The 21,733-nt window shown below is 41.8% G+C and overlaps 2 protein-coding genes across 5 annotated transcripts in view; one reads left to right on the top strand and one right to left on the bottom strand.

Moving 5' to 3' along the window:
• nhlrc2 (NHL repeat containing 2) overlaps positions 1–6,282 on the bottom strand; it is a 102,204-nt gene extending 95,922 nt beyond the window's left edge. For both annotated transcript variants that reach the window (XM_063071993.1, XM_063071994.1), the window contains exon 1: positions 6,011–6,282. In XM_063071993.1, the coding sequence (XP_062928063.1) occupies positions 6,011–6,158 (148 nt within the window). In that variant the 5' untranslated portion in view covers positions 6,159–6,282. The remainder of the gene's footprint in view (positions 1–6,010) is intronic.
• dclre1a (DNA cross-link repair 1A (PSO2 homolog, S. cerevisiae)) overlaps positions 6,268–21,733 on the top strand; it is a 62,064-nt gene continuing 46,598 nt past the window's right edge. Inside the window, exon 1 of one of the 3 annotated variants that reach the window (XM_063071990.1) lies at positions 6,268–6,893. In XM_063071990.1, the coding sequence (XP_062928060.1) occupies positions 6,404–6,893 (490 nt within the window). In that variant the 5' untranslated portion in view covers positions 6,268–6,403. Of the gene's footprint in view, positions 6,894–8,535; positions 9,142–9,206; positions 9,466–21,733 lie in introns of those variants that run through there. The other 2 variants (XM_063071991.1, XM_063071992.1) reach the window with 2 other exon arrangements.

Raw genomic sequence — 21,733 nt, 5'->3', positions numbered from 1 at the left:
AGCTGGATTTTAAACAGCAAGCATAAAGCCAAAACAAATTTAAAATATTTAACTTTTAATATTTAATGGACATAAAACTGTAGAAGCTGTCTACTGCAGATAGCAAATTACAGTTCAACACTCTACGATCTGGAGAAAGGGCAAGTTTAAAGGTCTTGACAAAATTGTCAGCTATCCCTCTACCTCCATGTTACTCCAGCAGATTGCTTTTTTTTGTTTAGCATAACACTACATTTAGCCATTATAATTCCAGCTACAATCAGAATCAGAATCAGGTTTAATAGCACCAGCATATGTTGTGAAATTTGTTAACAGCAGCAATACACAATAATATAGAAAAAAATAAGTACATCAATTACAGTATATATTTACATTAAATAGTAATATCTAAAATAGTGCAAAAACAGAAATAATTTTAAAAAGTGAGACAGTGTTCATAGGTCCAATGTCCATTTAGGAATCGGATGGCAGAAGGGAAGTAGCTGTTCCTGAATCACTGAGGGTGTGCTTTAGGGCTTCTGTACCTCTTTCCTGACAGTAACAATGAGAACAGGGCATGCCCTGGTTGATCGGGGTCCTTAATAATGGATACCACTGATCTGAGGCCCCCCTCCTTAAAGATGCCTTCAATACTATGGAGGCTAGTACCCAAGATGGAGCTAACTAATTTTATAACTTTCTGTAGCTTCTTTCGATCCTGTGCAGTAGCTCCTTTCCATACCCCCCCACCAATACCAGACAGTGATGCAGCCTGTCAGACTGTTCTCAATAGATCTGTAGAAGTATGAATGTTTTAGGTGACATACCAAATCTCGTCAAACTCCTAATGAAATATAACTGCTGTTTTGTCTTCTTAATAGCTGCATCGATATGTTGGGACCAGGTTAGATCCTCAGAGATCTTGACACCCAGGAACTTTTAATTGCCCATTCTCTCCACTTCTGATCCCACTATGAGGATTGGTTCATGTTCCCTCATCCTTACCTTTGTGAAGTCCACCATCAGTTCTTTGGTCTTACTGACGTTGAGTGCAAGGTTGTTGCTGTGAAACCACTCAACTAGCTGGTATATCTCATTCCTGAACGCCCTCTCTTCTCCATCTGAGATTCTGCCAACAATGGTTGTACCATCAGCAAATTTATAGATGGCACTTGAGCTACACTTAGCCACAGTAAGGGGTATAGACTAGAGCAGAGCAGTTGGCTAAGCACACATCCCTGAGGTGCACTTGTGTTGATCGTCAGCGAGGAGGAGATACTATTATCAATCTGCACAGATTGTGGTCTTCTGGTTAGGAAGTCAAGAATCCAATTGCAGAGAGAGGTACAGAGGCCCATGTTCTGCAGCTTATCGATCAGGACTGTGGTAATGATGGTGTTAAATGCTAAGCTACAGTCAACAAACAGCATCTTGACAAAGGTGTTTGTATTGTCCAGGTGATCTGAGGCTGTGTGAAGAGCCATTGAGATTGTGTCTGCCATAGACCTACTGTGGCGATAGGCAAATTGCAGTGGGTTTAGGTCCTTACTGAGGCAGGAGTTCATTCTAGCCATGACCAACCTCTCAAAGCATTTCATCACTGTAGATGTGAGTGCTGCTGGATGATAGTCTTAAGGCTGCTCACACTACTCTTGGGCACTGGTATAATTCTTGCTTTTTTGAAGCAGCAGGGTACTTCCAACTGTAGCAGTAAGGTTGAAAATGTCCTTGACTACTCCCGCCAGTTGGTTGGCACAAGTTTTCAGAGCCTTACCATGTACTCCATTGGCAGCTGCCACCTTCTGAGAGTTCACCCTCCTAAAAGACAGCTTGACATCGGCCTCCAAGAGAAAAATGGTAAGATCACCAGGTGCAGCAGGGGTCTTCACAGCTGAGGTAATATTCTCCCTTTCAAAGTATTTAGTGTTTTCAATAAATGAGGGATGACTTCTGAAAAAAGTCATTAAATGCTTACTCCATATCTCATTTTCCTTTCCACAGATGTCGTCTGTACTGCAGAAAATCTGTTCTTTGTAAACCTCAGCAATAATTTTGGAATATCTGCTAGATATACTGGTAAAGGCAAAGATCTGTTATTCCTTATAAATTAAAATACTGCAAAGAGTATTGTGAGCAGTTTTGGGAGCCTCATTTAAGAAAGGATGGGCTGGCACTGGAGAGATTCACAAGAATGATACCAGGAATGAAAGGGTTAAATTATGAGGGTCTGTACTCGCTGGAGTTTAGAAGAATGAGAGGGGAATCTCATTGAAACCTATCAACTATTGAAAAGAGGATGTGGAGAGGATGTTTCCAATAGTGGGAAAGTCGGGGACCAGAGGGCACGACCTTGGAATACAAGAATGTCCCTAAAAATGAGGAGGAGTTTCTTTAGATAGAGGGTGGAATTATTGGGTATATTTAAAGTGCAGTTTGTATGGGTGTTGAAGGTTACGGGAAGAAGGCAGGAAAATGTGGTGGAGAGAGGGGGATAATAATTCAGACATGATCAAATGGGAAACAGACTCAATCAGCTGAATGACATAATTCTGCTTCTATGACTTATGGTCTAAAATACAACTGCATTGTGAAGTAGGGCAGATAAGAAAGATAAGCATGCATTTAGTACTTTGTCACATTTTAAATTGTATGCTAAATTAAAAGCACAGTAAGATGCCAAAACAGCTTATGGCAAATGACTCAATTAATGGTCATATTGAGGGAGCAACATTGGTTCACAATTAAGAACCACACACAGAAGTTCCACCTCCTTATGTTCAGGGTGTCATTTCAGTTTTTATGGCCACCCCTCTATAAATCGTCATCACATCATATTCTTAGTGGTTACTCTTGTTTTTTCTCTCTCCACCTAAAATGATGTAATTTTCTAACAGAGATCTCCAGATTCTTTGTATATTGCCCAAACATATGACCCTTCTATAACCCTCCAGATACCATGGCAGTGTTAATGATCAATTCAATATTGTACATAGAATATACAAAAAGTTACGCCAGAGCAGAGAATAAGACCATAAGACATAGGAGCAGAACTAGGCCACCAATTCTTCATGATTGATCCCATTTAACCCCACACACCTGCCCTCTCACCATATCCCTTGATGCTCTGAGCAATCAGGAATCTATCAACTTCCATTTAAAATATAAACCCACAGACTTGGCCTCCACCACAGTCTGTGGCAGAGCATTCCACAGATTTACAGCTTTTCAGCTCAAAAACTCCTCCTTTTTTCTCTTCTAAAAGGTCATCCCTTGATTTTATGTCCTCTAGTTCTGGATACCCCCACTAGAGGAAACATCCTCTCCACATCCACCTTTTCCAGTCCTTTCAACATTCGGTAAGTTCCAATGAGATTCCCCTGCATTCTTCTAAATACCAATAAATACAAGCCCAAAGCTGCCAAATGCTCCTCACATTTTACCTCTTCATTCCTGGAATTATCCTTGTGAACCTCCTCTAGACTCTCTCCAATGACAACAAATTCTTTCTGAGATAAAGGGCCCAAAACTGTTGACAATACTCCAAGTGTGGCCTGCCTAGTGTCTTATAAAGCTTCAGCATTATCTCCTTGTTTTATGTTCTATTCCCCTTGAAATAAATGGCAACATCACATTTACCTTCTTTACCACAGAGTCAACCTGTGAATTAACCTTCTGGGAGTCTTCTACGAGGACTCCTAAGTCCCTCTGCACCTCTGGCATTTGAATTTTCCCACCATTTAGATAATAGTCTGCACTATTGTTGCTTTTACCAAAATGCGTTATTATAGATTGCCCAACACTGTATTCCATCTGCCACTCTTGTGCCCATTCTTCCAATTTGTCAAAGTCCTGCTGCAAATGCATTGCTTCCTCAGCACTACCTACCCCTCCACCTATCTTTGTTATCATCCACAAACTTTGCCACAAAGCCATCAATTCTATTATCTAAATCATTGACAAACAATGTGAAAAGTTGTGGTCCCAGTACTAACCATTGAGGAACACCACTAGTCACTTGCAGCCAACCAGAAAAGGCCCCTTTATTCCCACCCGTTGCCTCCTGTCCACCAGCCATTCCTCTATTCATGCCAGTATATTTCCTGTAACACCATAAGATTTTATCTTGTTAAGCAGCCTCATGTGATGCACCTTAATGCCTTCTGAAAATCTAAGTAAATGATATCCTCCGCCTCTCCTTTGTCCACCCTGCTTGTTACCTCCTCAGTGAACTCTAACAGATTTGTCAGCAGATTTCCCTTTACAGAAACCATGCTGACTTCGACTTATTTTATCAATAATGGACTCCAACAGTTTCCCAACCACTAAGGTTAGGCAAACTGGCCTATAATTTACTTTCTTTTGCCTTCCTCCTTTCTTAAAGAGTAGAGTGACATTTGTATTTTCCAGTCCTCTGGGGCCATGCCAGAATCAAGTGATTCTTGAAAGATCATGACCAATGCATCCATTACCTCTTCAGCAACGTCTCTCAGGACTCTGGGATGTGGTCTGTCTGGTCCAGGTCACTTAGCCACTTTAAAGCCTTTGGGTTTGCCTAGCTTTGTAATAGCAATGGCACTCACTCCTGTTCCCTGTTACTCACGGAATCTGGCATACAGCTAGTGTCTTCCACGGTAAAGACTGAAACCAAGTACTCATTAAGTTCATCTGCCATTTCTTTGTCCCCCATTGCTACTTCACCAGCATAATTTTCCAGTGGTCCGATATCAACTCTCACCTACCTTTTATTCTTTATATAATTGAAAAACTTTTAGTATCCTGCTTTATATTATCTGCTAATCCGCCCTCATATTTCATCTTTTCTCATCTTATAGCTTTTTTAGTTACGTTATGTTGGAATTTAAAAGCTTCCCATTCATTTTTGCTACCTTATAAGCCCTTTCCTCTGGCTTTTATGCAGTCCTTAACCTTCCTTTTTGGCCACAGCTACCTAGCCCTGCCATTTGAGAACAACAGCTTCTGTGGAACATATCTATCCTGTGCCTTCTGAATTATTCCCAGGAACTTGAGCCACCTACCTCTATTCTGAAACATAGAAAACCTATAGCACTATACAGGCCAATCGGCCCACAATGCTGTGCTGAACTTGTACTTACTTTAGAAATTACCTCAGGTTACCCATAGCCCTCTATTTTTCTAAGCTCCATGTACCTGTCCAGGAGTCTCTTAAAATACCCTGTTGTATCCGCCTCCATCATCGTTGCTGGCAGCCCATTCCCTGCACTCACCACTCTCTGCGTAAAAAAACTTACCCCTGACATCTCTGTACCTACTTTCAAGCACCTTTAAACTGTGCCTTCTCGTGTCAGCCCTGGGAAAAAGTCTCTGACTACCCACACGATCGATGCATCTCTTATATATCATATCAATATCATCTTATACATCTCTATCAGGTCACTTCTCATCCACCGTCACTCCAAGGCGAAAAGGCCAAGTTGTCATCCCCGCCAGTATCCCCCTCCAATCCACCTTGATAAGCTCCTCTCATGCCTCTGTATTTCCCATTGCGATACTGATACATGTGACTTACGCATTCCCTCTCTCAAATTGCAGTATGAATTCAATTTACTTTAGCTCTCCATAATTTCATTATCTTCGACTAGGCAGAAAGGTGCACATGCGATTAGTAATCTTGCAATGTCTTTTTTATTTGATTTCAATTAATCAAATTTCAGACAAGAACCGGAGAATTTGGGACTACTCTGACCCAGGAAATAGAAACACAGCACTTCGTCTCTTCGGAAAGAAGTTACATCTACTTGTCCCAGTGCAAGCACTGCCCCAACTCGTTACTTCCTAAGTGTGGCGGCATCCGGTTGCATGCTCGCTCAAGTCTGGCCAGGGACTTGATGGTCTATTTGTTATTGTCCACTTGCTGTGCTTTGTGTTGTCGTTCGCTGTGTGGTTTTTGAATTAGTGTTGGCAGTCCATTTCATTTCCAAACTAGCTTGAAACCAGTCAGTCCTCCCTCCCTCCCTTCTCGTTGAGTGTCTGTGGGACAGGAAGTACTCACCTTCTTCAAACTCAGGGACTCTGAAATCCGCCCCCCTGCCATCGATCTCCCTGACGTGCTGGAGGATGAGTCGCTCTTTTTCCCCCGGGCTGTCAACCGTCAGCAGAGCGGACTCCAGCTCAGCCTGAGCAGCAAACGCGGCGGCCATGGCGACAGCGGGAGCGATTACTGCTTGGCTGATCTCACATTCGCCACTGGAAAACTCACATCAGAGCCATACAATTGAACACAAAGAACCATGAGTTGCAAAAAAAAAAAAATTGATAAAATAATTCAGAACAGTTTGAGTGTCTTTTGATAATTGTAGATTTGTGCTAGAAATCGTGTCGAATGTGCGGATTTGAGGCCGAGGTTGGCGGGTTTTGAACGGGCGCCGCTGTCTGGAGGCGCGCCATGAGCAAAGAGGATGATATTTGGGATTATAAATCTGTTCGCAAACTTAGGCGTCCTGAAAATAGTGGAAGGGTTGGCAGCCCCCCGCCGGGGAAGTTGCTCAAGCAGCCGAAAGCCGAGCAGGGAAGAAGTGGCAGAGGTGTCGCTGATGGGCTCCGGTCCAGGAGTAGGAGGGGGGCGAAGTGCCCAGAGCCTGAGCGGGAGTCAGGGACCACAGATCGGCTCTCCTCCCGGCCTCTCAGCCCCTCCGCAGCATCTGTACATCACCCAGCCACTCCCAGCCCATTGTCACGGCCTGCTGATCCTTCTACCCCACTTAAGCAGACTGAAAGCAGCAATGCGCCCGGTGGAAAGTGTATCCTGACAAACACCAAACCGGCGCACGCTGGCCATTGCCCAATCTGTCAAATGCCCTTCTCTCTGCTGATGATAGAAACGCCTCGGTGGCATGTTGCAGAATGTTTGGATACACCAGGTTGCACGGACAATGGTAAGGTGATTTTAAAAAGAGTTGCAGGTTTTTAAGGAATCATGAGTGATTTTTAACACTGTGCCGGGTGCAGGATTTCGACCAAAGTGTCAACAGTTTAGTTCCTCCCACTGACAGACCTGCTGAGTTCCTCAAGATTGTTTGTGGCTCCAGTTCCACTTTCAGGTTTAGAGCAAATGTAGCTGGTGTGTGACTTGGAAGGAAATATAGATGTTGGTGGTTCCCATGTACCTGAAGCCATTCAAGGCAAAAGAAATCTTGTATTGCACGCTGGGGTGCTGTTGAAGAAACCTTGGCTTGATACTGCAGTACATTCTGTAGATGATATGTACAGTAATGGATGGGATGTATATTTATGGCTTGAATGAGGTACCTCATAAGCAGGCAGGTAATGGGTTGTGGTGACTTGCTGTAGTCATCCAGAAAAACAAAGAGCATTTAAACTCTCTCATACTCGTAGCTGAAGAGTGGAAATGTGTTTTGGGGGCGGGGGGGGGGAGAGGAAGTTAAGTTATTGCCCTAGAATCCTGATAATGCTCTTATAATATTATTTATGCAGCTGGTCCAATTGAGTTTCTTGTGAATTGCAACCTCTTGTTTGTAAGGGAAAATGATAATAACACTAAATTCAAGGGGAAGTGCTTAGCCACTTCCTTGTTGGAAATTATCACTACCTGTTATCTATCTCTATGCAACCACATGACCTGCCATTTATTAATTAATGCCTGTGTATTGTCCAAGTCCTGCTGAATAAAGACAGAGGATATTATCTTGACCCAGATAAAATATCATAGAAACATAAAAAACCTACAGCACAATACAGGCCCTTCAGCCCCCAAAGCTGTGCCGAACATGTCCTTACCTTGGAACTGCCTAGGCTTATCCATAGCCCTCTATTTCTCTAAGTTCTGTATTAATCCAAGCCAACTTGGCCTGGCCTAGTCCAAAGTCAAACCAAATACTTTCTTTTTAAAAAAAAATCAGAATATGCACTTGACCTAACCCCAGCACCAATAGTTAAGCTAATGTTGGGAAGCCTGGCTCTCGTGTACCTTTCCTTAAAGTTAAATGCTGAGAATTAGGTCATGCTTGTGGTTGAGGCCAACAGGAAAAAGGCAATTCTGGATTGGGTGTTGTGTAATAAACCAGAATTGATTAGCGAGCTTAAGATAAAGGAACCCTTGAGTGCCATTGATCTTATGATGTTAAGATTCACCCTGTAGTTTGAGAGGAAGAAGCTAATATATCAGTGGGGCAAAGGAAATTACAGAGGCATGGGCGAGGAGCTGGCCAGAGTTGAATGGAAGGGATGACAGCAGAACAGCAATGGCTGGAGTTTCTGGAGGCAACTTGGAAGGGGCAAAATGGATACATCCCAAATGAAAAGTATTCTAAAGAGAGGATGACGCAACCATGGCTAACAAGGGAAATCAAAGGCAGCATAAAGCAAAAAAAGAAGGCATATGATATAGAAAAAATAGTGGGTAGAGGATTAGGAAGCTTTTAAAAATCAACAGAAGGCAACTATAAAAGCAACACACAAAAAATTGCTGGAGGAACTCAGCAGGTAAAGGAACTCTTAGGAGGCAGTGGTCGTCGTCGTGGCTATCCCACGAGGTCGAGGATGATGGTCTTCGTTCCGTTGTCCCACAGAGTGAAGACGCCTGTGCGTGTATTTGTTTAACGTGTACTTGATGTTGCACGCCAAGAAGCACACGATACTTCACAAATCAACCAACTGATTCCAATGGCATGGAAACCATGACGATTGGAGCTGATGGATTTGTTGCAGCCTTCATCCGCCTTTACAGCCGTTGAGTTCGAAGTAACTTCGTCCGCCTGTTCCACCATTGAGGTCTTGGTTGGATTGTTCTTTGTCAGGGACCTCACCCTCGACCTTACTGCCATGGGTGACCCTACCAGGAGCATAGCTCCAGACGGCATTGCTCAGGATCACAGGACCACACAGGCTTCTCCACCACGACAAGGTGACAATCCACAGAGAAGAGCGGTGGTCAGAATATAATAGAGTTCTATCATAGAACTATAAAGACCATAAGGAGAGAAAAAGATAAACTTTGATGATAAGGTAGGCAGTAATATAAGAGAGAATACAAAAAGTTTTTCCAGGAAAATAAAGAGTTATAAAAAAGGTGAGAGTGGATATTGGACTGCTGGAAAATGATGGAATATGACGCATTGCAGTAGAAGTGTTCCCACATGCAAGTTTGATGAAGAGCTTTAAAAGGTAGGAGGTTTTTCAATGGGAGCCTTTGGAGTACTATACGGCTCAGACGCAGTAGAGGTATTCCTGTGCAAGTCTGGCGAAGAGTTTTAAAAAGCAGCAAGTTTTTCAACAGGTGTCTTTGATTGGAGTATAGCGCAGACGTAGTAGAAGTGTTGCTGTGCAAGTCTGGCGTAGAGCCTTAAAAACCCATTTTCCGTAAAAGAGAGTACCATCTAGTGGAGTGGTCAGCATGAGTGCGGTCGTTCTCAGAGCGGTCTTAGTCAGAGTGGTAAGGCTTTGGCTCAACAGGACTTCGGCGAAAACAGATGGAAGTGAGGTAAGTAGGTAAGTTCTTTCCTTATTTCTTATTTCTTTTTTCTTATTTAACTCTGGCGAGAATTGGGGGTTGTCTACAGGGCCAGTGTTCTGTTCTGGTTGTCAGATGTGGGATTTCCGGGAGACTACCAGCCTCTCTGATGGCCACATCTGCACCAGGTGCATTGGGATGCAGCTCCTTAGAGACCGTGTGAAGGAACTGGAGCTGCAGCTCCATGACTTTCGGCTTGTTAGGGAAAGTGAGGAGGTGATAGACAGGACATACAGGGCGGTAGTCACCCCAAGGCTACTGCACAGGACCGAAAGAAGCTGCAGAGGGTCGTAAATTAAGTCAGCTCCATCTTAGGTACTAGCCTACAAAGTACCCAGGGCGTGCCCTTTTCTCACTATTACCATCAGGTAGGAGATACAGAAGCCTGAAGGCACACACTCAACGATTCAGGAGCAGCTTCTTCCCCTTTGCCATCCAATTCTTAAATGGATATTGGGTATATTTAAAGCAGAAGTTGATGGTTTCCTGATTGGTCAGGGCATCAAACGTAATGGCGAGAAGGCAGGTGTATGGGGTTGAGTGGGATACAGGATCAGCCATGATGGATTGGCAGAGTGGACTCGATGGGGTGAGTGGCCTAATTTTGCTCCTTTGTCTTATGCTGGAGAGGTAGTAATGGGAGACAAGGAAATGGCAGACAAACTTAATAAGTATTTTACATCAGTCTTCACTGTGAGAGACACTAGCAATATGCGCGTAATTCGACTGTTGGAGCAGAATTGAGTGCAGTTGCTGTTACTAAGGAGATGGTGCTCGGCAAGCTGAAGGGTCTGAAGGTAGCTAAGACACCTGGATCAGATAGACTGCATCCCAGGGTTTCGGAAGAGGGAGCTGAAGTGATTGGGTAGGCATTAGTAGTAATCCATCCAGAATCACTGCATTCTGGAATGGTTCCAAAGAACTGGAAAATTGCAAATCTCACTCCACTCTATGAAGGAAGGGAGGCAGAAAGAAAGAAATTATATGCATGTTAACCTGACTTCAGTGGTTGGGAAAATGTTGGAGTCCGTTATTAAGGATGAGGTTTCAGGGTACTTGGACACACATAATAAAATAGGCCAAAATCTGCATGATTTCCTCAAGGGGAAATTTTGCCTGATAAATCTGTTCAAATTCTTTGAGGAAGTAACAGGCAGGATAGATAAAGGAGAGTCAGTGGATGTTAAAGGCAGATAAATCCCCAGGGCCAGATGGTCTGCATCCCAGAGTGCTTAAGGAAGTAGCCCAAGAAATAGTGGATGCATTAGTGATAATTTTTCAAAACTCGTTAGATTCTGGACTAGTTCCTGAGGATTGGAGGGTGGCTAATGTAACCCCACTTTTTAAAAAAGAAGGGAGAGAGAAACCGGGGAATTATAGACCGGTTAGCCTAACGTCGGTGGTGGGGAAACTGCTGGAGTCAGTTATCAAAGATGTGATAACAGCACATTTGGAAAGCGGTGAAATCATCGGACAAAGTCAGCATGGATTTGTGAAAGGAAAATCGTCTGACGAATCTCATAGAATTTTTTGAGGATGTAACTAGTAGAGTAGATAGGGGAGAACCAGTGGATGTGGTATATTTGGATTTTCAAAAGGCTTTTGACAAGGTCCCACACAGGAGATTAGTGTGCCAACTTAAAGCACACGGTATTGGGGGTAAGGTATTGATGTGGATAGAGAATTGGTTAGCAGACAGGAAGCAAAGAGTGGGAATAAACGGGACCTTTTCAGAATGGCAGGCAGTGACTAGTGGGGTACCGCAAGGCTCAGTGCTGGGACCCCAGTTGTTTACAATATATATTAATGACTTGGATGAGGGAATTAAAAGCAACATCTCCAAGTTTGCGGATGACACGAAGCTGGGCGGCAGTGTTAGCTGTGAGGAGGATGCTAAGAGGATGCAGGGTGACTTGGATAGGTTGGGTGAGTGGGCAAATTCATGGCAGATGCAATTTAATGTGGATAAATGTGAAGTTATCCACTTTGGTGGCAAAAATAGGAAAACAGATTATTATCTGAATGGTGGCCGATTAGGAAAAGGGGAAGTGCAACGAGACCTGGGTGTCATTATACACCAGTCATTGAAAGTGGGCATGCAGGTACAGCAGGTGGTGAAAAAGGCGAATGGTATGCTGGCATTTATAGCAAGAGGATTCGAGTACAGGAGCAGGGAGGTACTACTGCAGTTGTAGAAGGCCTTGGTGAGACCACACCTGGAGTATTGTGTGCAGTTTTGGTCCCCTAATCTGAGGAAAGACATCCTTGCCATAGAGGGAGTACAAAGAAGGTTCACCAGATTGATTCCTGGGATGGCAGGACTTTCATATGAAGAAAGACTGGATGAACTGGGCTTGTACTCGTTGGAATTTAGAAGATTGAGGGGGGATCTGATTGAAACGTATAAAATTCTAAAGGGATTGGAAAGGCTAGATGCAGGAAGATTGTTCCCGATGTTGGGGAAGTCCAGAACGAGGGGTCATGGTTTGAGGATAAAGGGGAAGCCTTTTAGGACTGAGATTAGGAAAAACTTCTTCACACAGAGAGTGGTGAATCTGTGGAATTCTCTGCCACAGGAAACAGTTGAGGCCAGTTCATTGGCTATATTTAAGAGGGAGTTAGATATGGCCCTTGTGGCTAAAGGGATCAGAGGGTATGGAGGGAAGGCTGGTGCAGGGTTCTGAGTTGGATGATCAGCCATGATCATAATAAATGGCGGTGCAGACTCGAAGGGCCGAATGGCCTACTCCTGCACCTATTTTCTATGTTTCTATATTATGTACTTGGATTTTCAGAAGGCCTTTGACAAGTTGCCATACATTAATTAGGCTATTTAACAAGATAAGATTCAGTGGCATTACAGGAAGATTGACTGACTGGCAGGAGGCAAGGAGAGGGAATAAAGGGAGCCTTAGCTGGTTGGCTGCCGTTAGCTGATGCTGTTCTGCGAGGGTCGGTGATGGGACTGATTCCTTTTACGTTATATGTCACTAATTTATATGATGGCTTTGTGGCCAAGTTTGCAGACGGTACAAAGATAAGGGGAGGGCATGTTGTGCTGAGGAAGCAGGGAGTTTGCAGAAGGACTTAGACAGAGTGGGAGAATGGGAAAAGAATTGGCAGATGGAATATAGGGTAGGGTAATACACTTTTGGTAGAAGGAATAAAAGTGTAGACTGTTTTTTAAACAGGCAGAAATTTCAAAAATCAGAGGTACATGGGAGACCGTGTGCCGGATCCCCTAAAGGAGGTTAACTTGGAGGTGAGTCAATGGTAAGGAAGGCAAATGCAATGTTGGTATTCATTTCGAGAGGACTAGGAACTTAAAGCAAGGATGTAATGCTGATGCTTTATAGGCATTGGTCAGACCGTACTTGGAATATTGTGAGCAGTTTTGGGTTCCTTATCTAAGACGTGCTGGTATTGGAGTGGATCCAGGGGTGGTTCATGAGAATGAATCCTGGAATGAAAAAGTTAACGTATGAGGAGCATTTGATAACTCTGGGCCTGTACTCACTCGAGTTTAGGAGAATGAAGGGGGATCTCATTGAAACCTATCAAATATTAAAAGACCTAGATGGAGTGAATGTGGAGAAGATGTTTCCTATAGTGGGGAAGCCTAGGACCAGAGGACATAGCCTCAGAATAGAGGAATGTCAATGTAGAACAGAGATGAGGAAGAATTTATTTAGCCAGTAGGAGGTGAATCTGTGGAATTCATTGCCAAAGATTGGTGTGAAAGCCAAATCATTGGGTATATTTAAAGCTGAGTTTAATAGATTCTTGATTAGTCATGGTATCAACAATTATGAAGAGAAGGTAGGAGAATGGGGTTGAGAGGGATAATAAATCAGCCCCGATAGAATGGCAGAGCAGACTCTTGTGTCAAATGGCCTAATTCTGCCCGTGTGTCTTATGGTCTCTGTTCTCATGTAGATTCTGAAGTGATATTTACCCTTAACCTGGCTGTAGATGTTGTCTTACACTGAACACCGTCCATGGTCTTTTCTGTTTTACATATATTTTGTTATGAACGAGTTGATTTTGGTACTTGGGTCATGAGTTGCTACCATACTATAGATAAAGTTTGTCTGCAGTCCGGATTTCTCTACTAATATAATATGAATTAGTATATTATTTTAATGATATTTTGCAGAGAATCAATGGTATAGCATAATAAATGTGGATGGGTATTTTCCTCAAGTTTTGGCATAAAGTCAAATTAGATTGAACACTGGTTGAATGCCCAAGATGGTGCGGTCTTTCATTGATTCTGTTATGGTTATTATACCAGATTTATTGAGTATGCCTACAAGAAAATGAATCTCAGGGTTGTTTATGGTGACATATGTGTACTTTGATAATAAATTTACTTTGAACTTTGAGCTTTATTTGCTTTTGTGTGGAAATGAAAACTGTAATGATGGTGTTGTCCAGCATTATGGGATAAATTGGTGGTAAACTTAAGTTTAAGTAATATCTTAACAATCCTATGATTATTTTTTAAGACTGCAGTCCTAAACAGCTTAGTGTCCCAATATGAATATACCTGTGAAGTAAGTGCAAGAGGCAGCTCTGAACCAAGGCAGAAATGACTAATGGAAAGAGAAGCACTCTTTGCCATTTTTCTCAGAACTCAATAAGCATCAGCAATATAAACTCAAAACTTTTTGCTGTGACTTTGAGTTGTTTTAACATTCTTAATGTATGTTTGTGCTCCAGTGGTTCTGGAGTAGGAAAATAGAAGGGACACAATCAAGCCGTGAAGCTGCTTGGTACTAAAATTTGAAAAAAAAATCACCTTCTGCATTTTTCGAATTCTAATGTATTCCACCCAACCTGATTATGAAGCTCTAATTTACAACACTAAGTCAACTTGACTTTGACCTGTTGACTTATTCATGCTGCATTTGTATGTTTAAGTTAGAATACACTTATCTTCCAGAAATGAGTTGCCATGAAGATAGAGTGTATTTGGAATTAAAATTTGACAGATTTAACTTTATACGGTAGAATTTCCAACCCACTCACAAAAAAATGCAGATACTCCCTGTCCCTACTTAATGCATTCTTTTGAAAGGTTCAGAGCGCAGCTGATGTCTTTCAAGGTAAAGTGTCGAAGCTATGGAGAGATTTTTGTATTTATTAGTTTTGCATCATATTCCATGCCTGTTTAACTGATAAATGGAAGGGTGTATTAAAAAGGATGAAATTCTCATGTTATATTGCAAAAAAAACACTTCCCCAATAATCCTCCAGTGTGTGTTCCTCACAATTTTCAATTCTCCCCTTTAAATAGTCCTTAATATTTTCTAAAAACATTTCTTTCTAATTTGGGCAGTCCTTAATAGTCATTACCAAATAAAGATAGGAAAAGATTCATGATTCTTCCATCAACTATATCTAGCCAATTTCATGTATTCTCAAGCTGTGAAAATATGTTCAAGATCTGAAGTTGTACCATTTGTAGTGTTTTTACAAGTTCCATCTGATTCAGAAGAATCCAGAGTATTCCCATTGGTTGAGAACATACATTATTTTCACATGAATGTTACTGGTAACTTATTGCCATGCCTACTCAAGGAATGAATTGATCTGACACATTATATGAGCTATGGTTTCAGTAAGAAATTTGCTAATACATAGCAGGATTAAGCATGAAGTTACAAGCAATAAAACTTCATTCAAATTTAGTGAAGATTAAAACTTAAGTTCAAATATATTAGCATAATTGGCAGGCTGATTTTTGGATGACTTGGCAAAGCTGCAGGAGAATAAGATGAAAGTTTTCTCCAGGCTTGTAAAGAAAATATTGTAAGCTACAACATTAGCGAAATAGATATCATTGTCTCCCTTTCTCCATGTCAAAATTTAAAGTATCTCAAAGCAAAACAATGTGTATTGGTAGATTTTCTGTATATTTTCTGTAATCATCTCTTTGCCAGTTCTGACAGAGTCTTCAATCTGATATATTAATTCCACTTATTTTTCCACAAATGTTGTCTGATGTGTTAAGTGTTTCCAGCATGTTCTGTTTTTACCAAACACTGAAATTGTACCACATTTGTTACTTGCAGAGATCTATTCTTTGGATATGCAAATAGCCAGAATAGTATGGCAACACAGACATATCCTGAACTGTGTATCAAGTTTCAGGGATATATCAAACAATATATTAATATCAAAAATATTATAGTCAGATGTATCATTATTACAGTGGAGTAAAGGGAATTACAAAGGCATGAAACAGGAGCTGGCCAAAATTCATTGGAAAAGAACAATTTTCAGCTGAGCAGCAATGTCTGGAATTTCTGGAAGCAATTCGGAAGGCGCAGTATATATACATCCCAAAGAGGAAGAAGTATTCTAAAGGCAAGATGACACAACCGTGGCTAACAAGAGAAATCAAAGCCAACATAAAAGCCAAAGAGAGAGCATATAATAAGACTATAAGATATGGGAGCAGAAGTAGGCCATTCGGCCCATCGAGTCTGCTCCACCATTCAATCATGGGCTGATCCAAATCTTCCAGTCATCCCCACTCCCCTCCATTCTCCCCATACCCTTTGATGCCCTGGCTAATCAAGAACCTATCTATCTCTGCCTTAAATACACCCAATGACTAGGCCTCCACAGCCACTAGTGGCAACAAATTCTGCAGATTTACCACCATCTGACTAGAGTAATTTCTCCTCATCTCTGTTGCAACTGGACGCCCTTCAATCCTGAAGTCGTGCCCTCTTGTCCTAGACTCCCCTAACATGGGAAATAACTTTACCATATCTAATCTGTTCAGGTCTTTTAACATTTGGAATGTTTCTATGAGATCTCCCCTTATTCTCCTGAACTCCAGAGAATACACCCCAAGAGCTGCCAGATGTTCCTCATACGGTAACCCTTTATTCCTGGAATCATTCTCAATTATTCCTGGAATAATAGAGCAAAACAGTGAGAAGTTAGACGATTGGGAAGCTTTTAAAAACCTACAGTAGGCAACTAAAAAAGTCATAAAGAAAGAAAAGATAGACTATGAAGGTAAACTATCTAATAATATTAAGGGGATACCAAAAGATTTTTCAGATACATAGTGTAAAAGAGAGGCAAGAGTAGATATTAGACTGCTGGAGAGATAGTCATGGGGGACAAGGAAAATGGTGAATGAACTAAACAAGTATTTTGCATCAGTCTTCATTGTGGAAGACATGAGCAGTATGCTGGAAGTTGGAGTGTGTCGGGAGACAGAAGTGTGTGAAGTTGCCATTACTAGGGAGAAGGTTCTTGGGAAACTGAAAGGTCTGAAGTAAGTCACCTAGACCAGATGGTGTACACCCCAGGGTTCTGAAAGAGGTGGCTGAAGAGATTGTGGAAGCATTAGTAGTGAGCTTTGAAGAATCAATTAAGTTTGGCAGGGTTCCGAAGGAATGGAAAATTTTAAATGTCACTCTACTGTTCAAAAAGGGAGAGAGACAGAAGAAAGGAAATTACAGGGCAGTTAGTCTGACCTCAGTGGTTGGGAAGATGTTTCAGTCAATTGTTAAGGATGTAGTTTTGGAGTACTTGGAGGCACATGATAAAAAAGGTCCAAGTCAACACGGTTTCCTCAAGGGAAAATCTTGCCTGTCAAATCAGTTGGAATTCTTTGAAGAAATAACAAGCAGCAAAGACAGAGGAGAATAAGTGGATGTTGTGTATTTGGATTTTGAGAAGGCCTTTGGCAAGGTGCCGCTCATAAGTGAAGAGCTCATGGTGTTACAGGAAAGATACTAGCATGGATAAAGCATTGGCTGATTGGCAGGAGGCAAAGAGTGGGAGTAAAGGGAGCCTTTTCTGTTTGACTGCCAGTGACTAGTGGTGTGGCACAGGAGTCTGTGTTGGGACCACTTCTTCTTACGCTGTACATCAATTATTTGGATGAGAGAATGGATGTCTTTGTGCCCAAGTTTGCAGATGATATGAAGATAGGTGGAAGGGCAGGTAATTTTGAGGGAGTAGAGCATCTACCAAAAAGATCAGAACCACCGGATTATCACAACTACAAAACAACCCTCATCTGAAAACAGAATACACAATCAAGGTGAAAAATCATTTTCAATTGCTGCAGAGTGAAGGAGGCAAATCTTCCTGGGACATACTGAAGGAATCCATGGTTGAAGCTGCAAAAGAAACATCCTACGAAAAGAACGGAGAAGTAAGAAGAAATGGATAACTGAAGATATAATACAATTGCTGCAACAAAAACAGACCATCAAACCAAGAGATAGCGAAGAATACAAACAACTTGATAAGACAATGAAAAGAAAATGCAGAGAAGCTAAAGACAGATGGCTAAATGAGAAATGCTCAGAGATAGAAATGCTCCAAACCCATAACCCTGGAACAAAGTTGATGCATAGTAAATTAAAGAACTAACAGGCAAATTTCCTTGCTTAGCAAGTGGATGCATCAAGGCAAAAGACAGCAGCTTAATTATGAGCAAAAAGGAAATCCTAAACAGATGGACAGAATATATAAAAGAACTTTTTGAAGACCAAAGAGGAGAAAAACCGAACATAAAGAAGAATCTTGAAGGACCTAGCATTCTAAAATCAGAAATTCAAGCAGCCATAAATAAAACAAAACATAACAGAGCAACTGGTCTAGACAACATCGCTGTTGAAATGATACTGGCCTTAGAAGATTTTGAAATAGAGAAAATAGCAGAAATAGCAAATGAAATCTATGATCATGGGGAGATACCTGATGACTTAAGTAAATCAGTGTTCACCACACTTCCAAAGAAAGAGGGAGTTACATCGTACAATAAGCCTGATGAGCCATGTGGCAAAAATTATTCTCAGAGTAATCATGATGAGAGCAAGACGCTGTATAAAACCAGAAATCATTAAAGAACGATGCGGCTTTGTGGAAAACACTGGAACCAGAAGTACAATTTTCATGCTACGGATGATCTGTAAACGAGCCATCCAGGTACAAAAAGGCATCTGCCTATGTTTCATCAACTATACAAAAGCTTTTGACACTGTCAGACGCCAAGATCTTCTGGAAATGCTTCAAGATCTTGACATAGATGGGAAAGATATACGTTTCTGGGACCAGACATCAGAATAGAAGGAGAAGTGAGTGAGTATGTGAATATCATGAGAGGAATCAGGCAAGGTTGTGTCTTTTTGCCAGACTTATTCAACCTGTATAGTGAAAATATCTTGAGAAGTATCAAAGACATCAAAAGATTCACAATTGGAGGCCATAATGTAAATAACATCAGATATGCTGATGACATCGTACTAATAGCTGACTCAGAAACAAAACTTCAAGAACTACTCACTATAGTGGCAGCAGAAAGTAATCGCAAAGGCCTCTCGATCAACACCAAGAAGACAGAAGGCATGGTCATCTCCAGAAAGACAAACATCCCACAATGTGTGATCAAGACCGGAAATACAAACATCAAACAAGTCAACAAATTCGGGTATCTTGGCAGCCTAATAACAAGTGATGGCAGGTGCGACGCAGGTATCAAATACAGAATAGCAATAGTGAAAGAAGCTTTCCAAAAAATGAATACTATATTAACAGACAGAAAGATAAGCACGTACACTAAAAACAGAATACTGCAGTGCTACATTTATTCTATCCTGACTTATGGAAGTGAATGCTGGACCATTTCCCCAGCAATGGAAAAGAGACTAAAAGCAGCTGAATTTTGGTTCTACAGGAGAATGGTAAAAATATCATGGACCACACACACATCAAATGAAGAAGTTCTCAGAAGAGCCCTCAGCATACCAACAGTAAGGGAAAGACAACTCAGATTCCTAGTGCACATCATGCGGAAAGATGAACTAGAAAAACTCGTGCTCTCTGGAAAGATCAAGGGGAGCAAACCGAGAGGAAGACCTCGGCTTATGTACATCAAAAGCCTAGCCAGGTGGCTACACATTGAGGAAATGGAAGTCATCTAAAGAACGAGGGATAGATCTATATGGAAAACCATGGTCACCAACGTCTGCATCGGATATGGTACCTAGACAAACAGAACGTCTACAGAAGGGCTTGGATGAAGAGAATGGGCAAAGAAGTGGCTGATTTGAATACAGTGTCAGGAAATGTATGATCATGCACTTTGGTAGAAGAAATAAAGGGTAGACTATTTTCTAAATGGAGAGAAAATTCAAAAATTTGAGGTACAAAGGTTCTTGGGAGTCCTCATGCACAATTCCCTAAAGGTTAAATTGCAGGTTGAGTCAAGGGTGAGGTAGGCAAATACAATTTTAGCATTCATTTCGAGAGGACTAGAATATAAAAGCAAGGATGTAAAGCTGAGGCTTTATAAAGCACTAGTTGGGCCTCAGTTGGAGTATTGTGAACAAGTTTTGGGCCCCTTATGCAGACATTCCACCTCTCCTGGGAAGTTCCGGGAGTCTCCTGCATATCGATAGTGGTTCCCTGACGCCGGAAATGATATACAATATCCCGGAAATTGATTTTTTTGAGAAAGAGAGCGAGCATCTTGATTGGTCTCTCTTCGTGCTAAGAGTGGTCCCCAACCACCGGGCCGCGAGGAAAGAATATGATTTGGTGATATGAAATGATATGAGTCAGCTGCACCTTTCCTTATTCCTTGTCACGCACGGTTGAACTCGAGGTCATTATGCACACGTCATCCATGTCAGCGTGGGAAGAAGAGCAACTCCTCGAGCTTGCAAATGATGGTGGGCTGAAAAGTATGTTTGACATAACATCTTTGCGGGCATTCTCGATCAAAGTCAAGACTGAATATCCTGAGATAGCCGCGGAGGCACTGAAAACGTTGCTTCCATTTCCAACATCATATCTCTGCGAAGTGGGGTTTTCTGCAATGAATGCAATGAAAACTATACTGTGGAATAGACTGGACATAAGGAACCCCTTCAAGTATCGCTGTCTCCCAACACCCCTCGATGGGACTGTCTTGTTGCAGGGAAACAAGCCCAGGGCTCCCTCTGATTCAGCAATATTGGTGTGTTGCAATGATTTTATATGTTCATATGAGGAAATTATGCGCTGTGTGTTTAATATCCAAATGTTACTTAAATGTTATGATACTATTGACTTAGGTGACTTAATAATTGACTTATCACTATATTCATGCGAGGAAAATATGCGCTGTGTGTTTAATACTAAATTCGTTAGATAAACTCTTTTAGAAACGAAATTGAGTGTATTAGCCACTTATAAGTGACTTATAGTTGACTAATCACCTATATTCCAGTCGTGATTTACACCCCCCCGTCCCCCCGTCAGCCGGCCCGCAAGAATATTGTCAATATTAAACCGGTCCGCGGTGCAAAAAAGGTTGGGGACCCCTGCTAAGTAGGCCTGTCAGTTTTCTCTGTGGGCGGGCTTTACAGTTGACCTCAAAAATAAAGACAGTGTTGCTCGCTGCACTGTTTGCAACAGTGACTTTTCTGTTGCCCATGGTGGGTTAAAATGTAAAAGACATGTTGAGGTGAGTTTAACAGGTGTCATTCATTCATTAGCATATCTAACATTATTTAAACTAGCTGGCTGGCTGCTAAGGAGCTACGCTATTGATGTCCTACGTGATAAGGCCAAACTCCCTGTAGACTTGCTTAAAGTTGTAATAGAATAAACGTGATAATATAATACAAGTACATATTTTAATGTCACTTTTTCTGCATATACCCAACTTGGTTTACAGATTAGAGAAAATCACTAAACAAAGTATTACACCCTTGGAGGTCGACCGGGTGGGGGGGATGCTACCTCCATGAAACGGTGGTGCTACCTCCCTGAAATGAGTTTTTGCAGGGTGGGATGTCTGCTTATGTAAGAAATGATGTGCTGACTTCGGAGAGGGTTCGAAGGAGGTTCACGAAAATGATTGAAGAACTTGTCATATGAGGAGCGCTTGATGGCTCTGAGCCTTCACTCACTGGAGATAACCTCATTGAAACCTACCGAATGTTGAAAGGCCCTGATAGAGTGGATTTGGAGAGGATATTTCCTATGGTGGGGGGTGCTTAGATCGGAGAACACAGTCTCAAAATAGAGGAATGTCCTCTTAGAATGGAGGAGGTGGAATTTCTTTAGCCAGAGAGTGGTGAATCTGGAATTTGTTGCCACAGGCAGCTGTGGAAGCCAAGTATTTATGTATCTTTAAGGCAGAGGTTGATAGATTCTTGACTGGTCAGGGCGTGAAAGGATACGGGGAGAAGGCAGGAGATTGGGGCTGAGAGGGAAATG

Source organism: Mobula hypostoma, chromosome 19, assembly GCF_963921235.1.
Source record: "Mobula hypostoma chromosome 19, sMobHyp1.1, whole genome shotgun sequence".
NCBI lineage: Eukaryota > Metazoa > Chordata > Chondrichthyes > Myliobatiformes > Myliobatidae > Mobula > Mobula hypostoma.
This window is presented reverse-complemented; position numbering and strand designations above follow the sequence as displayed.